Source organism: Pseudopipra pipra, chromosome 18 (genome assembly GCF_036250125.1).
Source record: "Pseudopipra pipra isolate bDixPip1 chromosome 18, bDixPip1.hap1, whole genome shotgun sequence".
NCBI classification, from domain to species: domain Eukaryota; kingdom Metazoa; phylum Chordata; class Aves; order Passeriformes; family Pipridae; genus Pseudopipra; species Pseudopipra pipra.
In genome coordinates this window covers 1,979,452-1,998,143 of record NC_087566.1, presented here as the reverse complement: position 1 = coordinate 1,998,143, position 18,692 = coordinate 1,979,452, and the positions used below count along the sequence as shown (strand labels likewise).

At 58.8% G+C, this 18,692-nt stretch overlaps 2 protein-coding genes across 3 annotated transcripts in view; both read right to left on the bottom strand.

Annotated features, from left to right (window-relative positions):
* The window catches only part of NOS1 (nitric oxide synthase 1), an 84,922-nt gene extending 76,908 nt beyond the window's left edge, over positions 1–8,014 (bottom strand). Inside the window, exon 1 of the mRNA XM_064674650.1 lies at positions 7,904–8,014. The gene's annotated coding sequence lies outside the window, so the exon portion shown is untranslated. The remainder of the gene's footprint in view (positions 1–7,903) is intronic.
* An 8,235-nt stretch (positions 8,015–16,249) lies between these two features.
* KSR2 (kinase suppressor of ras 2) overlaps positions 16,250–18,692 on the bottom strand; it is a 77,940-nt gene continuing 75,497 nt past the window's right edge. For both annotated transcript variants that reach the window (XM_064674613.1, XM_064674615.1), the window contains one exon: positions 16,250–17,618. In XM_064674613.1, coding sequence (XP_064530683.1) covers positions 17,612–17,618 — 7 coding nt within the window. In that variant the 3' untranslated portion in view covers positions 16,250–17,611. The remainder of the gene's footprint in view (positions 17,619–18,692) is intronic.

Genomic DNA, 18,692 nt, shown 5'->3' with positions numbered 1-18,692 from the left:
GATTTATTCGGGAGCAACACAGGGAGTTTCCAGATTAACACTAATTGCTCTCCCAAATTACTTAATAGTTTAAATTGCAGTCCTCTCTTTGGAAATCATCTCAGACAGTTCAATAAAAAACCATCATCGGAGAGAGACAACTGCAAATTGATAAAGTCTTTGAGACGAGGGTAATATCGCTGTTGTCTGGCAAATTTATTCCTCTGAAACCAAACGAGGAGGATAAACAGCCTCGCTCGGCGAGGAAGACACCGCCTGCCACCGAGTCGCTCAATTTTCTCTTCCAGAGATGCTCTTATTACTCGGAGAGAGACTGAGACCAGCGACTGCGGTGCCTGAGAATAAATAGCTCCGGCCTTCTCCTCGCAGAGAAAAGGCAGAATTTAAAACCACCGTAATGACAATGACACGGCGAGTGCCGGCGCTGCTTCTGGCGGGAGGGGGGGGCTGCTGCTGCCCTCGGGGGGGGCTGCGGGGCCGCTGTGGACTCAGGAGATGTGGCTGGTGGCCACCGAGCTCCCGCGGCGCTGAAATTGTCACCCAGGAGGGAAGGGGAAAACTTGTTTCATTTTGGCCGCTTCCCAATTTCCCGGCCCCTCCGGGGGGCAGGAGGCGCGCTGGGGAGATGGGAGGGGGAGGGAGGGCAGAGGGATGGTCGGGGGAGGGTTGAGGGGCGGGGAGGGGGAGCCAGAGGTGTGCGGGGGGCTCGGTGTCCTCCTGTTGGAAAGGGGGGGTTGCTGCTGGGGACACAACCCCATGGAGGAGGCTTCAAACAGCAGGAGCAAGAGAGGGGCTGCAAAGGAAGCACGGGGGTGGTTTTGGGGGGATGCTGAGCGGGACGGGCACCAGCAGCACACGGGGAGCGTCACCTCTGCCGTGCGACATTTCGGGGCTCCCCGGGAGCATCCCCTCTGCCGTGTGATTTTGGGGTGCCGCTGTTCCCAGGGTCGGGGGGGACCTCAGCAGCAGCGCGGTGGTGGCCAGGCTCCCCCTCCCGGGGTGCCCCCACGTGCTGACAGCCCCCCAGAGCCCCCCTTCCCACCCAGCCCCTCCCCATGGCACACTGGCACCTGTCCTCTCCGGGGCCAAGCGAGTTGCCCGTTTCCTCTGCTTTTGAAACCATTTCTGGAAGGTTTGGCAGGAGGGGGCGGGGGGAACAGGGTCTTTGTCAACGCTGAGTGATGGGCAGTGGTTCAGACCCACCTGCCTTTAACACAAAGCCCTTCCACCCTCCAATCCTCAGCACGGGCATCGCACCAGAGAGAGCAACAAGTAACTCCTCGCCAGGCTGGGGACGGGGTTTAAATGCAAAATGCTCAACGAAGAGACCAAAAATCCTCCAGTTCTTTCCCCAGAGAGCGGTGTGGGAGCGAGGGGGTTACCGGGAGCCGCTGCCCAGCACGGTGCCAGGAGCCACAGGGATTTGGGAGAAAGCCCGGCCGATGGCTGCCATCTGCTCCTGGCACCTCGTGGCGCTGCCAGAGCCCGACAGCACTCGAGTGCCTGGGGAAAATAAACCCCAGCCAGGCCTCCTTCCCTCCTTCCCACCACACAGCCCATGCCGGGGGTCTCGGGGTGGGATGGCAGCAGCTGGGGCACGGTGGGCACGGAGAAGCGAGGACACGACGGTAGCAGCACCCCGGGGTGACCCCACGTGCTGAGAGCCCCCCCAGACCTCCTGATCCCACCCGGCTGAGCCCCTGCCCCTCCCCGTGGCACAGCTGCGGCCGGGCTGGGACACGCTCGGGCTGCTGAAGCCCCTCGGGGTGTGAAAGCCACCGTGCCAGGGGCTTCCCAGCCCCCTGCCCCTCGTGGGATGGCCGGGGGCAGGCAGGCAGCAGGAGGGAGGGGAAGGATGGCGCGGGGGGGCCCCGCGTGGGGGCTGTCCGGCCACTTCTGCCACCCAAAGGTGCACCAGCACCATCGCTTCTCTGCAGGAACAGCCGTGCCGAGCGACAACCTCGCGTCCCGAGGACCCGGGGGAGCTCCTGGGGCCGCGGCGAGGGAGGGGCGAGGGGGCAGAGCCCGCGTTAAAGGGGCACTCGCCCGGCGACCCGCGGGGCCACGGCTTTGACCCCCCGCCAGCCACGGGGAACAGCGGCGTGGAGATCCATCCCCATCCCTCCGGGAAGGCATCCAAGGGAGCCGAGGCTTGGCAGAGCAGTCAATTAGAGCAGGAAAGGGGCAAACGGCGAGCGCGGCCCCGGCTGCCGCGTCCGGGTGACCTCCGAGCCGCGGGGGGGGGGGAGCGGCCGACTTTCCTGACCCACATCCCAACCCCCCTTTGGGGCTCAGAGAAAGAGAAACCCTTTAAAATAAAATAAATAAAAAGGAGTCTCATTCATCATTCAGCCTCTGTTTGTTTTCTGCACTCCGCTAAGCTCAAACAAGCAAAACAGATTAGCTGGGCTCATTTGTTTCCTACTTAATTACACCTCTTCGGTGCTGATGTAATATTTCAAGATTGGGGTTGCTAAGGCTGAAAATCCACCTGCCCCCCTCCCACACCCACCTTGGCTTTTCATTCCCATCGCGAAGAAGCCCAGATGGGATGGTTTTTTTGAGAAAAAAAAACTCCTCTAATTATTGAGGAATTCAAGGCTCTGAATTCAGAAGCTGCCAGCGAGCGCTCAGGTTGTCAGAAGCAGATGGACGGCAGCTCCAGCTTTTGATCACGGGCTCCGAACCCCTCCCCAAAAAACAGGGAGAAGGGGGGGAAGGACCCCGCATCTGCAGCAGCACACACGGCCGCGGATAACTTTAGTCATTCCCCCCTCCCCTCCACACTTCTCCAGGATTGCTTTGGCATCAATAGGACTTCCCAGGAAGCCGGAGCAGCTGCGAGCCGACGCAGTTTGCAGGATGAGGGGCTTGCAGGAGGAAGGAGCACACGCCTCCCCTCCCCAGAAGCTGCTTCCCTTCCCTTCCCTCCTGGATGCTTTCCTTCCTCCCTTCCCCAGGCCCCACAGCCGCCCCTCTGCCCCCCACGTGCCAAAATCCGCCGTGGTTCCCCAAGGCCCCGAGGAGAAGCTGAAGGGCCCGAAAGTGCGGCGGGTTGTGCAGGGGAGGGATTTTTAAGGGTCCTGCTCTTCAAAGGGGGAGCTGCCGACCCGCTCGGGCCAAAGGGATGCTGCTGGCAGTGCCAGCCCCCGAACCCGCGTCTAAAGCAGAGGAACGAGCGGAGCAGCCGGAGGGTTGGAGACCGCGAGCGGTCCCCTTGTGATTCCCAGACTGAGAGACCGGCAGGGAGGCGCGGGGGGGGGAGCGGACCCGCACCGTCCCATCCCGAATAAAGCGCTCCTGGAAAACTGAAACTCGCGGTTCAGTTGGGAGCCAAAGACATCCGCGCCCTCCCGGCCGCTCAGAGCCACCCCCCGAACCCCCCCAGGGGTGCCCCCGCCGCCCCCGGCCTTACTTGTGTCCGGAGAGAGCCGCGGAGATGCCACCGGGCATCGCGCCCCGCTCGCCCCCGCCGCAGATGCCGCTTGGCCGGGGCCCCGCTCCCCCCGCCCCGGGCATTTCGGTCCCGAAAGCAAGAGCAAACAAAAGGCACACACCGAGGCCATGGCTGCGGGGCCGTCCGGAGGCAGCGGGGGCTGCCCGAGCCCGGGAAGGAGGCGCTGGGTGGGCAGGGGCAGGAAAAGGGCTCTGCCGGCGGCGGAGCTGCGGGAGGGCTGCGGGAGCGGGGCTGAGCCGGCTGCGGGAGCGGGGCTGAGCCGGCTGCGCGGTGCCCGCCGCTTTTCCCACGGTGGCATCCACGCTCAGCGGGTCCCAGCAGTGCCCTCGTCCCCTCCCCGGCCCGTGCCCGGCGTCCTGCAGCTCTGCCGGGGCTCGCTCTGCTCATCACCCCGGCCTGGACATCCCCCCTCCCCGGGCTCCGGGAGGGTTGGGATGGGGGGGGAAGGGGGGAATTGCTTTGTGGTTTTGGGTGACCAAAATGCCCGCCGGGCACTGGGCACCTGGCACCGGCACTGCCACATTCCCTGGAGAGACCGGTGGCTGACGGAGTTGGGTTATTCAGTAACTTTTAATCTCTCCCGGTGGAAGCTGCTCCACGCCTGGTTTTCAGGTTGCAGCTGATTTTCAGGTGTTTGGTGGGTCTGTGTCTCCCTTAGGCCAACTGGTGGGACTGGGAAGACTGGGGAGGGGGGTGAGGATAAGAGAAAGCTTCGTGTTCGAGTTCAAAACAACCAAGTAATGGGAAAAAAAAATCAGGAGCCAGCCCCTGACTGAGAACAGAACCAGGCTGCAGCAGGGACACGTGCAAGGGGGATCAGGGCCTTCCCCTCTGCAAAACGCTTTTCCCAAAGCAGAACGAGGTGCAGGCCCAAGGAGAAGGCTCTTTCCACCCCACAACCAGGCCAAGCAAAGCTCTTTTTTTTGCCCTAAACCAAAGGAATTACATAAATCTGTAAGGAAGGGGTTGGTTTCTCACCCCACTCCCAGGAGAGCAGGGAAGGAGCTCCCGTCCTTGACGCAGCAGCGGGGGGTTGTTTGAACTTCACCCTCCCGGTTTGATATCAGGAGATAACGGGTCTTTCCGGGCATTTTGAAGGGTTTTACATTGATTTTTCCCAGCCACCAAGTGAGGGAGAGCAGAAAGGCACAACTTCATCCCCCATGTGCCGCAGAGTCAGATGTGCCCAGAGAATTAGGATGCATCCAAGGGCTGCTGCGTTAATTAAACGAGCGCTTTGAGATTAAATCACTCTCAGGGACCCTGTTGTCCCTGTCCCCTCCAATTGTCCCATCCAGCAGGATGAGCTGCACCTCAGTTCAGCACCAGGTTCTGCTGCAAAGCCCCTGAACGTCCCCAGAGACAATTTGTTGCTTTAAATTTAAGGGACTTTAACCCCAAGTGAGAGCCCTCCGGCCCCGAGCAGGGAGGGCTGAGCTTGACCCACCTATTGCACCGACATGGACGTGGCTCTCCTGGCCAGAAGCCTCAGCTCAAGCCCGAGGAACCCAATAAAACAAAATAAAAATAGTTTTTGGAGTCACATCGTTCCCTGATTGCTGTCAACACCTCTGTAGCAGGTCCCTGCCGCGCTTCACACGAGTCCTTCCCATCCCATCCCGAGAGCAGGAACCCTGAGCGCCCTCCAGTCACTCACTGCCTAAAGAACTCCACTCTGATCCACCTGTGAGCCATTTAATCCAGCATTTCCCTTTTCCAAAGCCAGGATCAGTCCCTGCTGGTCTGTGCCAGGGCCATTTAACCAACAAATATCCCCGAGCAAACACTTCTGAGCAGCCACCTCGCAGCTGAACTGGCGGGTTCAGCACTTCTGCTCTGACATCCCCAGCCCTGCATTCCCAGAATCCGTCCCCACCAGCTTCATGGAAACAAGGAGGGTTTCAGCAGTTGGAAAAGGTGCTGTGCACTGAGGGACAGGTCATTTTTATAACCACAGGCACTGCCTCCAGCAGGGCAGGAGGGAGCCCTGGAGGGATGGATGGATGGATGAAGGGAGGGATGGATGGATGGATGGATGGATGGGTGGATGGTGGATGGAGGGATGGATGGATGGATGAAGGGAGGGATGGATGGATGGATGAAGGGAGGGATGGATGGATGGATGGATGGATGGGTGGATGGTGGATGGAGGAATGGATGGATGGATGGAGGGAGGGATGGAGGGATGGAGGGAGGGATGGATGGATGGATGGATGGATGAAGGGAGGGATGGATGGATGGATGGAGGGATGGATGGATGGATGGATGGAGGGATGGAGGGATGGAGGGATGAATGGATGGATGGATGGGTGGATGGGTGGGTGGATGGATGGATGGGTGGGTGGATGGTTGGATGGATGAATGGATACCCTGGGGCTGCAGCCAGACAGAACAATCAGCAGCTCCCACTGGGCCAACTGCTGTTTTATCACCTTCCCAAATATTTGAAGGCAAACCCTTTGCCTTCCCCACCCTATTTCTACTGACAAGAGTGTTTGGATCCTCCCCAGCAGTTTTCCTCTCCCCCTTTAGGAGCACAGCACAACCTTCCCGGGCACTCAGCACCCAAATTCCTCCCCCCAAACACAACAGGCACTCTCCTCAGCATCCCCCCAAGCCCCTGTGCCAGCCCTGGCACACCCGCCCATCCCTGGCACACCCGCCCATCCCTGGCACACCCCCCCATCCCTGGCACACCCCCCCCAGCCCTGGCACACCCCCCAGCCCTGACACACCCCCCCAGCCCTGGCACACCCCCCCCCAGCCCTGGCACACCCCCCCCAGCCCTGGCACACCCCCCCAGCCCTGGCACACCCCCCCCAGCCCTGGCACACCCCCCCAGCCCTGGCACACCCCCCCAGCAGCCCCAGCACAGCCCAGGTCTCTCTCACTGCTGGCTCCAGGGGTGGCTGTGGTGTTGTTCCCCTGGGAACACAGTCCCACGGTGCTCCCTGGGAGGTGTGGGTGGCTGAACAGCACCCAGGGGCCCTTCTCCCGCCAGCTGCATTGTTTTAAGGTGTGGGAGAAAGCGTGGAGAATGGGGCAATCCATTTTCCTCCCAGCACCCCAGGCAGCCAAGCCTCCTTTGCTGGGAGCTGAGCCCAGGGGTAGGACCCAGGGAAAACCACTGATGGTGTCTGCCCAGCCATGGAGAGAGGGATCCCCACTGCCAAACCTTCCCCTTCCCAGTCCACAGCCTTCCCACATCCCTGTGGATTGAGGATGTGCAGAGCCAGTGCCACCACAGGTTGCTCCCGGTGCATGGATGCAGTGCTGGGAATGCAAAATGAACTGGGAAGCAGCCCCATGTGTAGGGTTTTGGGGGTTCCAGGTAGGAAACAGGGACTGATCCCCACACTGGAGGATGCTATGGGATAATTCAAGCAGCAAAACCCTCCATGCAAGGGGTAATCAAGGAGCAGTCCCCATCCAGGGTGCTGGAAGAGGAGACGGATGGAGAAAAGTGCCGGAAATAAGAGTTAAAATAGATTAAATCCTAAAAGAGAAAGCAGCTTGTCCGTGTGGAGGAAGGACCCATCGTGCCAAGGAGGACTTTGCCACACGCTCACAGCCATGAGCATCGTCACCCATCAGATTTACAGGGCCAAAAATAGCTGAAACCCAACCCAGGGACACCGATCCCAGTGGGAAAAAGCCTCCTGAGAAGAACAGGTATTCCCAAAGGGTGGTTTTCCAAGAGACCTTCCCCGTGAGCTTCCGGAGCTGCTGCACAACTGGGGGCCATCGTGGTAGGACTGGTGTGGAAGGAGCTTGGAAAAAGTGGGAAAAGTGGAAAAAATGGTTCCTGGTCTCCCCTGCAGCATCCCAGTGCTCCCAGAAAGCATTCCCACATGGCACCACGTGCTGCCAGGCTCTGCCCTGCTCCTGAGCTCTCCCCACAGGACCTGCTGGCCAAGCAGGAAGGGAGGAGGAGGCTGAGGGCTCATCCACGTGCCTGGTACCTGCCGGGATCCTGGGATGTTTCTCTCCACCGGCTGGAAATGGGGACACGGAGCCAGCGGGTCCCACGGAGCGTCCCTGCCCCATGGCTGTCCCTTGGGTGGGGGGCACAGGGTTTTCCTTGTGCCCTTCAGAGACCCGCGGTGGTGTCTGGCACCCCGACGTGCCAGGAAAGGTGCCAGACGACCTCTGAGGTGGGAGAGGTGGGACAACCTCTCCTCTGGCCCCGCTCTCCCGGTGCCGGCTGCCCAAATCCCACCCCACATCCCGCAGCCCTCCCGGTACCCAGGCACAAACCCTGAGCTGGGGTTATCTTCCAAAGGGAACCTTCAGTATCCCAGACCCCTCCCCACACCACGGGGACCTCCCAGCACACCCCCACTCCAGGGTTTGCTGCACAGGCACAGAAAGCCACCCTATCCCAAAAAACCAAGGGACAAATCCGTAGCTGTGGGGCACGGGAAAGCCTCCAGCCAGTTTTTGTACCTGCTGCTGCCCAGGGCACGGCTCAGCTCTTTGGAAGAGGCTGCAGGCGCGAAGTTTAGGGCAAAAAGCTGGGAATTGGGAATCACTCCTCCTTCCCAGGGCTGCCAGGAGCCAAGCGGGAGCTCACATCGCGTCTGCGCTCCCCGGGGGTCGGGTTTCTGTCCCAGAGGTAAAAATAGAGGTGAGGAAAAGGGAATCTGCTGAGCAATGGGACGGCGGGAGCTTGGGGACTTCGGGCAGGGCAGCTCCTTCCCAGCAGGTGGGCAGGAGAGGATGGAAACCCCCGGGGGATGCCGGGCAGCGACTTTCCATGCCTTGGCTGGCATTAATCCCGCTAACGAGCCGGGTCTTTCCGCAAAGCGGGATCAGCTCTGCTCTGGCTCAGAGCAACAATCCTGTTAAAGGGTGGGTGGCCGCCACAGAAGCGGCCAATTAATCTGTGGATGGCCAGGCGGCAGCCCGGGGCTCCCCGGGGCTCCCCCAGCCCCCAGGATGCTTTCCAGGATGTCTCCGGGACATCCGTGGTGGAGCGGGCTCGGGCTGTCCCAGCCGGGCACAGGACAGCCCGTAATGAGCTAATCAAGCCCTAACGAAGGGCCGGAGCTTTACCCCCCCAGCCCGTGCCTTCACTCAGGCAGGACCCCCCAGTCCCTGCTGGGGGGGCTGCGGGGGGCTCAGCCCACCCCGGCCCGCCCGGAAAGGACCAGCCCGGTGCTCCAGCAGCTCGTTGAGGCTCCTGAGAAAGCCCAGACGAGCCTGGGGAGGAAACATAAATCACAGCTCCGAACAATGTCCCATTGTGGGGCTCTGCCGCGAGCCCGGGCTGGAGCCCGGCCTGGGCAGGACCGGCACGGGCGGGATGGTCCGGGCCGGGTCAGCGGTGCGGGACCCCCGCCAGCCCCGTCCTGGCTCCGGCTGCAGCGCCAGCGTTGTGGGAATTATTGTTAAATTATTGTTTAAATGCAGATTCTGCTGCTCGGCCCTCCCCGAGACCCCCCCGGCGCTGGGCTGGGACTGGTGGGAGCGCTGCCTGGGGGCCACCGCTGTTCTCACCCTCCAGGTCAGGGCTCGGCTCCACGCCAGCCTTTTTTTTTCCTCTCCCGTTCCTGGTGATACGGAGCGGGGAGGGGAACCCGAACCTGCCGGCAGCAGTGACAGCGCCGGGCCCCGCCGTGGGCAGGGGCTGGTGGCCAGTGGCCAGGTCCAACAGCCCCACCTCGGTGCCTAAACATCCTATTTTTGAAATTCAGGGCAACAGAAGCATTAATTTGGGCGGTGCTCAAGGAAAATTTGTATCTGTGGTAAGGTATCCATGATCTGTGTACCCAGGGTCGCCCAAGCAGCACTTGGGACACATGGGACGTACCTGGAGCCGCCTTTGCTGGTGAAAACAGAGGTGCCTTCAGGTCTCCCTCACCAGAACTGACCCCAAAAGTCAGTTATAACCCAAAGCAAAGCCCCGTTTGATGTTGGCACCCACTCGCCCCAGCCAGGGCTGAACCCTGATTGTGGCAATGCCACAACACCCAGCACCCGGGTGGGTCACCCAGGAGCAGCGAGAGCTGCTGTCCTGGGGATTTAGCTCCTCTTTCACTCCCTGCAGTTATCCTTTGCCTGTGAAATATTAATGGCTCGTGATTCATCCCCAGCACGAAGGAGCTGACGGACACGTGTGCCTGTGCCCTGTGCCTGTGCCGTGCACACACATGCAGATAGATATGCAGATGTGGATTCAAAGGCTCCTCCGATCCTCCAAAGCCACTATTAAAGGCTGGTTTGGGGATATGTTGCGCGTTCCTCGCCTTCCCGGTGCTGGAATCTCATTAGCCACGAGCCAGGAGCGAGCTCAGCGTCGCCGTGCTGGGCTCGGCGGGGGCTCAGCCTGGCAATCAGCAGCTCTGTCCCTGCGGTGCCGGAGCCACCAGGCTGCCCAGTGACACACCAGTGCCAACCAGTTACGCTCCAGACCGGTGGCAGCCCTCCGGATCCGCACCGGGGGAACCCCCTGCCAACAAACTGCGGGGATGGAAGCGCCGGTGGCTCCAGGGAGGTGCCCGCCGTGGAGAGGGCATCGAGTGGTGGCTCTTCACGCCCAAATCCCGTTTCTCCCTCCTCTTGGAGATCCATCCCAGCAGTCCCTTTCCATCCTTGCCAGGAAAATCCCCCCAGAAGGCTCCTGCCCCGCTCCCCGCCCGGGCTGTTCCTGGTTTAATTGGTTCCCAGCTCCTGCAGGCTTTGAAAGATGAAAAGCCCTCGACGGGAGAAGTGTGGAGCGTTCATGGTTTATTAATGGGGAGCCATCATTATTTTACCTTTCAAGTGCTCGGGCAACAGCGAGGAGGGAAGGAGAGGGGGGAAAGCACCGCGAACCCTCCGCGGTTCCCTCCCCCGTCTCCAGCAGCCCCACCAGCCACCGCCGCCGCTTTCCAAGGGGCCGTCCCGCAGATTTATGGTGGCATTCCCAGTAAAACAGCATGGGAGAAGCAAACAAACAAAGCAGCAGATGCCAAGAGCCTCCAGCGTCATCTCTGGGCTCAGCCATCCCCGGGGGGGCCCGGCTGGGGAGGAGCATCCCCCCGCCCGGCGCCCACCCAGCCCCGCTGCCGAGCGGAGCCGTGCGGGGACTCGGCTGCTGCCGGCCCAGCCTCTGCCCAAATCCCAGATTTTCGGCTGCTGCGTCTCTCTGTGGCTCCCATCCAAATGTTCCCCGTGAATGATAAGCCCCGACGGGATGGGCTGAGAGCGGGACAGAGGGAAGGGGGGCTGGGCAGAGGGAAGGGGGGTTGGACAGAGGGAAGGGGGGTTGGGCAGCGCCGTGTGTCCCTCTGAGCATTGTGGGGTCAGAGGTGCTCCCGAGGGTGCTGGAGTGGCCCAGACCCACCATGGACAAATATTCCCAGGATGGGATGAGGAGAGAGCAGGGAGGGTCTCCCAGACCCCACCATGGACAAATATTCCTGGATTATGATGAGGAGAGGGCAGGGAGTGTCTGATGGAATGGCCCAGACCCACCATGGATAAATATTCCTGGATTATGATGAGGAGAGGGCAGGGAGGGTCTGGAGTGGCCCAGCCCCCAGCATGGACAAATATTCCCAGGATGTGACAAGGAGAGGGCAGGAAGGGTCTCCCAGACCCCACCATGGACAAATATTCCCGGGATGTGACAAGGAGAGGGCAGGAAGGGTCTCCCAGACCCCACCATGGGCCAATATTCCTGGATTATGATGAGGAGAGGGCAGGGAGTGTCTGACGGAATGGCCCAGACCCCACCATGGATAAATATTCCTAGGATATGGCACGGACAGGGCAAAAAGGTTCTCTCAGCCCCCACCATGGATAAATATTCCTGGATTATGACAAGGAGAGGGCAGGGAGGGTCTGATGGAATGATCCAGATCCACCATGGATAAATATTCCCCGGATGTGACGAGGAGAGAGCAGGGAGGGTCTCCCAGCCCCCAGCATGGCCAAATATTCCCGGGATGTGATGAGGAGAGGGCAGGGAGGGTCTGCTGGAGTGGCCCAGACTCCAGTATGGACAACTCTTCCCGAGATGTGACAAGTAGAGATCAGGAAGGGTCTCCCAGCCCCCACCATGGATAAATATTCCTGGATTATGATGAAGAGAGGGCAGGGAGGGTCTGGAATGGCCCAGCCCCCAGCATGGCCAAATATTCCCAGGATGTGACAAAGAGAGAGCAGGAAGGGTCTCCCAGTCCCCACCATGGATAAACATTTCCAGGATACAATGAGGAGAGGGCAGGGAATGTCTGATGGAATGGCCCAGCCCCCAGCATGGACAAATATTCCTGGGATGTGACAAGGAGAAGGCAGGAAGGGTCTCCCAGACCCCACCATGGACCAATATTCCTGGATTATGATGAGGAGAGGGCAGGGAGTGTCTGATGGAATGGCCCAGACCCACCATGGATAAATATTCCTGGATTATGATGAAGAGAGGGCAGGGAGGGTCTGGAATGGCCCAGCCCCCAGCATGGACAAATATTCCCAGGATGTGACAAAGAGAGAGCAGGAAGGGTCTCCCAGCCCCCAGCATGGATAAATATTCCCGGGATGTGACCAGGAGAGGGCAGGGAGGGAGCAGCACGGGGTGGGGAGAGGGGGGTGAGAAGAACAACGTTTTTTCCAAGGTGTTTTGTTTGGTCGGTTGTTGGTTTGTTTTTTTTTTTATTATTATTATTTTTTTTCTCCTTTTTTTTTTTTATTGGCATAAATAATTCATACACTGTCACCTCACCAAACACTGCACGAGAAACCACGGGAACAAACGGCGATCCAGGTCTGCAGGTCACAGAGATTCGCACCCAGTCGGACAGCGGAAATTATAAATAACTTTTCTGCGAGTGTAGAAAACGTTAGAAATCGTCACTGTACAAATTTACATCGGGGGGACATCCATCGTGCCTTTCTCAGCGCTGCTCTTCTGTCCTTTTGTTGTTTGTTTTTTTTTTGAGGGGTTGATTTGTAAGGTTTGGGGTTTTTTTCACTGTTTGTCGTTGGGTTTTTGTTTTTGTCTCGTTTTGTTTTGTCTCGTTTTTTTTTTTTTTTTCCAGTTCTGCAACGACGACGACAAAATATATATATATGTATATATATATATTTTTCTGTATATATTTATAAAAAAAAAAAGAAAAAAAGGGGAAGAGGCACCAAAAAGAAAAAAAAAAAAAGGGAGATGAAAGTCAGCTCATTCTGCAACGGTGAAAACACGGAGGAAAACAAAGCAGGCCATCGAGTTCAGTTGGAAACTGTACAGGATTTAGAGCTCGTTATATATGTATATATCTATATACATACATATAGAGATATGTATATATATTTATATATACCTTATGTACAAGGAAATGTAACTTTTTTTTTTCCTCTGACAAGGAAAGGAAACTTTACAGGGGCTGGAAATGAAAGGAGGCTCTTGCAGCTTCCCCAGGAATCGCTGTTGGCAACCAAAATAAAAATAAAAATAAAAATAAAATAGAAAAAAAATAGAGATATAAATACAAATAAATTAAAATAAATAAACGGGGAGAAAGAAAGGAGGAAGGAAAAGCCAAGGTGCCTGGCAGAGCACCGGCCACTGGTGGCACTTGGGGGGGGAAACAACGTCTGAGGGCACCCCCAGCACAGAGCCCTTCTCCTCAGCGTGGCCACAGGGACAGGGCGGAGGCACCAGCTCGCCCAGAGCATCCTGAACTGGCAGAGGGGGGGTTTGGGTGGGATATTGGGAGGGAATCCTTCCCTGGGAGGGTGTGGGGCCCTGGCACAGGTTGCCCAGAGAAGCTGTGGCTGCCCCTGGATCCCTGGGAGTGTCCAAGGCCAGGGTGGATAAACTTGGAGCAACCTGGGCTGGTGGGAGGTGTCCCTGCCCATGGCAGGGGGTGGGATGGGATCACCTTTAAGGTCCCTTCCAACCCAGACTGTTCCATGGTTCTGTGATCTAACAAAGGTTGAGCAGCTCCTCCACCTCCAAGACATCCATTCCTGCCTCCCATCCCTCCGAAACCTCAGTCATCTCCTGCCCTGGCCAAGGACTGGGTGGAGTCACAGGGGGTGGACTCTGAGCTCATCATACCCAGGAACTGCCCGGTCAGGGCTCAGCGAGGTTTGGGGCCATTTGGGGGCAGAGGTGAAGAGAAGGAGAAGCCGGAGCAAGAGATCCCACCTGGCAGCCAGAGGAGGCTCCTGGGCCACGCAGCACCACCCCTCCCACGGCTGGCAGTGCCTGCACCACCCACCCCCAAACGTGGTGCTCCCCATGGGCACTGGAACGCCGGGAAAAACCCCCAGGCAGCAGCACAGTCAAGGATTGGGATCTCTGGGAGCCTTGGAGGGCGACTGGAAGGATGGAGCAGCTGAGAGCTGGAGGGCTGGGCCAGGAGAACATCTCTGCTGCAAGGGCCTGGGGACAGACCCCGAGGATGGGGATGGTTCTGGGGCCTCAAACTGCTGCTCAGACCAGCTCTGATGGTTCTGGGGTCTCAAACTGCTGCTCAGACCAGCTCTGATGGTTCTGGGGTCTCAAACTCCTGCTCAGACCAGCTCTGATGGTTCTGGGGTCTCAAACTGCTACTCAGACCAGCTCTGATGGTTCTGGGGTCTCAAACTGCTGCTCAGACCAGCTCTGATGGTTCTGGGGCCTCAAACTGCTGCTCAGACCAGCTCTGATGGTTCTGGGGTCTCAAACTGCTGCTCAGACCAGCTCTGATGGTTCTGGGGTCTCAAACTGCTGCTCAGACCAGCTCTGATCGTTCTGGGGTCTCAAGCTGTGCTGAAACCAGCTCTGATGGTTCTGGGGTCTCAAGCTGTGCTCAAACCAGCTCTGCTTTCACTTGGCACTTCTAGAAATAGCCCTGTCTCTCCTCTAGCTCACACAGCTAGACCAAGCCACTGGATGGACCTTCTCCCTCCTTAGGATCTCCTGTTAGAGGGCTTTTTGGAGACCTCCTCCTACATTCTCTCCCTGCTGAAGGGCTGGATATTTTTAAACTGGGAGATAAAAAAAAAAAAAAACCACCCTCACAAAGCCAGAGTCAAAAAAACCCAAAGAACAACAACAACAACGGCAACCAAAAAGTAAGATTTGTTGGTTTGGTGGTTTGTGGTTGTTTTTTTTTTTTTTAATAATTAAGACTTTCAAAAATAAGAAGGCAGGATGCAAATAACACTGCTGCCTGAACCACTGCTGAACAGAGTGGAAGGGAAGGAGCTGCTTTTCTGAGCTGATTTATGATAAATACAGGGCAGCTGTTGTGCCATCCACGCTGTTGTGTGACAGCTCTGCTCGTGGCCTGGCTGAGACGCCCCAGTGAGGGAAGAGGGGGACAAGGAGGGTGGGAAGAGGGAAGATTTGGTGACATTTGTTGGCTAGAAGGAGCACTTAGCTCCTTTCAGATGCCCAAAATCCAGTGGGGAAAAAGCACGGACGAGGGGGAATGAGACAGGACAAGGGGAATGGGTTTAAACCAAAAGAGAGCAGGTTGGGGAGAGAGAATTTGCTGTGGGGGTGGGGAGGCCCTGGCACAGGTTGCCCAGAGAATGTGGATGCCTCTTTGCTGGGAGTGTTCCAGGCCAGGTTGGATGGGGCTTGGAGCATCCTGGGCTAGTGGGAGGTGTCCCTGCCCATGGCAGGGGGTGGGATGGGATGAGATTTAAGGTCCCTTCCCACCCAAACCATTCCATGGCTGTGTGGCCGAGGCAGCAGCAGAGCCCTGTGAGGACCTGACACCAAACCAACCAAACCAACACACTGCTCAGTTCCCTTGTTTCCTTGACTCTTGGCCCATAAAATCCATCAGGTGCCCATCAGCAGCTGGGAGAGCCCAGGGGGGACGTGCCAAGGTGAGACTTTCCAGGCCAGGTGAGGACTTGGGGGGCAGGGAGCAAACCCACAGCAAGCCTTTTGGGATGGACACTGTCCCTTCCACCAGAAACCTGCACATCCATCAGGCCACAGCACTTTGCCACCCCTGGGGACGAGCAGCACCCGTGGCATCACCTCCTCCATCCTTCCAACACCTTCCCCTCACCAAGAAAGGTGAGTTTTTCCTGCTCAGAAACTAAACCCACGGAGCCACGAGGACACCAACCTTTCTCCAGCGACCCCTCCCCACCTGAATGTGCTTTGGGGCCGGGTGATTTCGTGGTGAGACCTCCCCCTGCCCCCCTGGCAGCCAAAACCTGCGGCAAGGGGGGTGTTCTCCCTGCCCCAGAGCTCAGGAGCACCCCGGGTGAAGGCATTGGTGAAACCTCAGAGAGACTCTGAGGCTTTAGTGCAACGTTTATGGCACGAGCACGGGCACGGGGGAGGCAGCAGGAGGGCCTGGGATGGGCAGGATGGGGGACAGAGGACCTTGGTGCTCTGCTCTGGGGCGGGGATGAGGATGGGGGGGGTGTTAGCAAGGGAAAAAGCGGGATGTGGAGGAGGCAGAGGGTGAACAGCCACGGAGCATCTTCCTGCATCCATGGCATGAGGGGATGCTCCTCACTCAGGGACCCCAAACCGCCTGTGCTGCTGGGGCAGGGGGCAATCAGCCCAAACCAGGGGCTCATCCTGCCCTCCCTTGCTCAGCCCACTTGGCCTCAGCACCAAAGGCAGAAGGAGGCGATCCTGCCTCATCCCAGCTCCAGTGTGACTGCACATGTCCCAAAAGCATCAGCAGGAGACTCCTCCAGCCCCACCCTGTGCCCCATCTGGGGCTGGATTCACCCCCACCCCGCTCCTGCCCACCTCAGAGTTCACACATCAGCACGTGTGGGAATTTTAAGCCATCAAAGCACCTTCGTGCACGCCCCCACGATTAAAGTGCCGTCTCATCCCGGCTCCAATTAGGTTTCTAATCTCCTTTTACTTATGCTGAAGTGGTTCAGACACCAGCAAGGAAGAGCTGGAGGAGAGCAGCAAACAAACCAAGGCTGGTTAGTTTGCGCAGCCTCGTCGTGTCTCCAAATTAAAGCCAAACTGAGGCTCCAACTGAATTATCCAGGATGGTTCCTGTCAAGCAATTATGCTCAATGAGGGCCTGGAAATGCAATTTGCCATCATCTGTCGCTCGGCAGCTCAGCTGACGGGCTGGAGGGGCCACCTGAGCTGGTGGGAGAGGGAAATGCCAGCACACGGCGTTCCGATGGCAACACCGGCCCCGAGCTGCTGCCCCAGGAGCGTTTCTTCGGGAAGGGCTGGGATTTGGCAGCTGGAAGATGAACGTGCAGGGGAAATGGGTCGTTCAGCCGGGATCGTCCCACGTGCGGGGCTGGGAGGGGAGAGGCTCTGTACAACCAGAGCCTGTTGGCATTCCCAGCTCCAGCAGCGAAGGGAAGGCCACGGGAGAGGGGAATGAGCCCGAGCCCGGCTCTGCTCAGCCCCCTCAGCGCCCCCAAACCCGGAATTTGGGGAGGGAGGAGAAGGCAAGAGCAGAGCAGGGGCGGGGAGGGCGAGAGGTCAGGGCCGGCTGATGAGCCACACGCCGATAACTGAGCGGGAATGCGGGGATGTGTCCCGCTGGGAGGGAGACCCGCGGGGGGAATCGTAAGTGGACGCGGCTGGGAGGTAGAGAAGCCACTTGTGAAAGGTCACGGCCGCCCACGAGGGGCCGTGGGGGGAGCGGGGCTCCTCCAGATGCATTTCCCCGCGGGGGGTGCAGCTAAAAGCAGCGGCACTCCCCGGCCCCGGCAGGCTCCGGTGCTGAGCTCGGGAATCAGCAACATTCCCCCTTTTTTTCGTTAAAAAAAAAATAAAAAAATAAAGGCAATAAATAAGGGAAATTAAATAAACCCACGGAGAACCGAGAACACAAGCCCTCCCCCAGCCGAGCGTCGTGAGCGCTGGGTGGGGTCAGAGGAGCCCAAAATTGAAGTCGTTTGCCTCGTGGGGGTCACCCCTGCTCGGTGGGGAACCGACCCCGGGGCCGACCCCGTGTGCGCGGAGAGCCCATCCCACCACACCGGGCATTCCCGGGCTCGGCCGCCGCTCCGGCTCCTCCGGCCCTCCAGAGGCTTCCCGGGGCGAAACGTGCGGGGGAAGAGTCTCATTCCCGTCTCACTCCCGTCTCATTCCCGTCTCACTCCCGTCTCATTCCCGTCCCGCCGTCGGCCCCCGGCGCCCGCTGCTCCTCCGCAGCACGGGGTGGGAAGCGGAGAGGAAGAGGAGAAGTGCTGGGGGAGGAAGGCACCGTCCCTCGGCTCCTCCCGTCACAGCCTGCGAGGGACACAACGAGCCGAGTCAGCACTCGGGGCTGGCTTTGGCACCGCGGGCTTTGTGGGGCGGCTCACGGCAAAAAAAAACTCCTCAGCCAGGTTCGGGTGGAGCTGCCCCCTCCCAAAAAGGGGCACAGCCTGAAGCTGCACCAGGGGAGGGTCAGGTTGGGCATCGGGAAGTTCTTCCCAGAGAGAGTGATCGGACACTGGAAGGGGCTGCCCAGGAGGGGGTGGAGCCACCATCCTGGGGGTGTTTAGGGACACTCTGGACGTGGCATCAGTGCCATGGGCTGGGTGACACGGCGGGGTTGGGTCACAGGTTGGACTGGATAATCTCAGAGGGCTTTTCCAGCCTCATTGATCCTGGGATTCTGTGAACTTCTGCCCTGTGCCAGCCCGGGTTGGGCTCTCCTGGTGCATCATCTCCAGGGGGTTTGCTGGGTTCCACACATCTCACCCCCATCCCTGTGCGTCCAGGACCCCCGAGGGGGTTGTGTCCCCCATTCCCTTGGTGCAGGGGTGGCAGAGCCCTGGGTACCACACCCAGCTCGGGTGAGCAGGGACCCCCCAGGGAAGCCAAGACCAGGATCGAGAGCCAGAGCTGAGTCCCTGTGGAAGGAATCAGCTCGGATGGAAAACGAGCGCTGAGCTGAGACATCCTCCCTCCACTTGTGCTTAGCAAAACAGGGGGCTGGTCATTAAGAGGGGGCTGGTAATTAAGAGGGAGCTGCAGGGCAGCCACAGCCCATGGCAGGTGATGGCAAAAACCTTCCCCAACCCAACGGAGCAATTCCACAACCTGCTGCTTTGGGGGCCATCAACCCTCAGCTTCCCTTGCCCGGCTGCCGGAGCCACCCCGGTGCCTGCTCCCAGCATGGATTGCTAATTAACTCCCCCCCTGATTAATGACTTATGTTCAAGGTGATCTAGGGGCCATCTGACCGAGGGCTTTGTGCTGCTCAGCCCCGTGTGGGGACAGGAGGTGGCACAGGGGACACTCCAGTGTGCCCGTAACCTTGGGGCCGCCTTCGCCACACAGATAAGGCAGCCAGGAAGGTTCTTATCAGATGTAGCA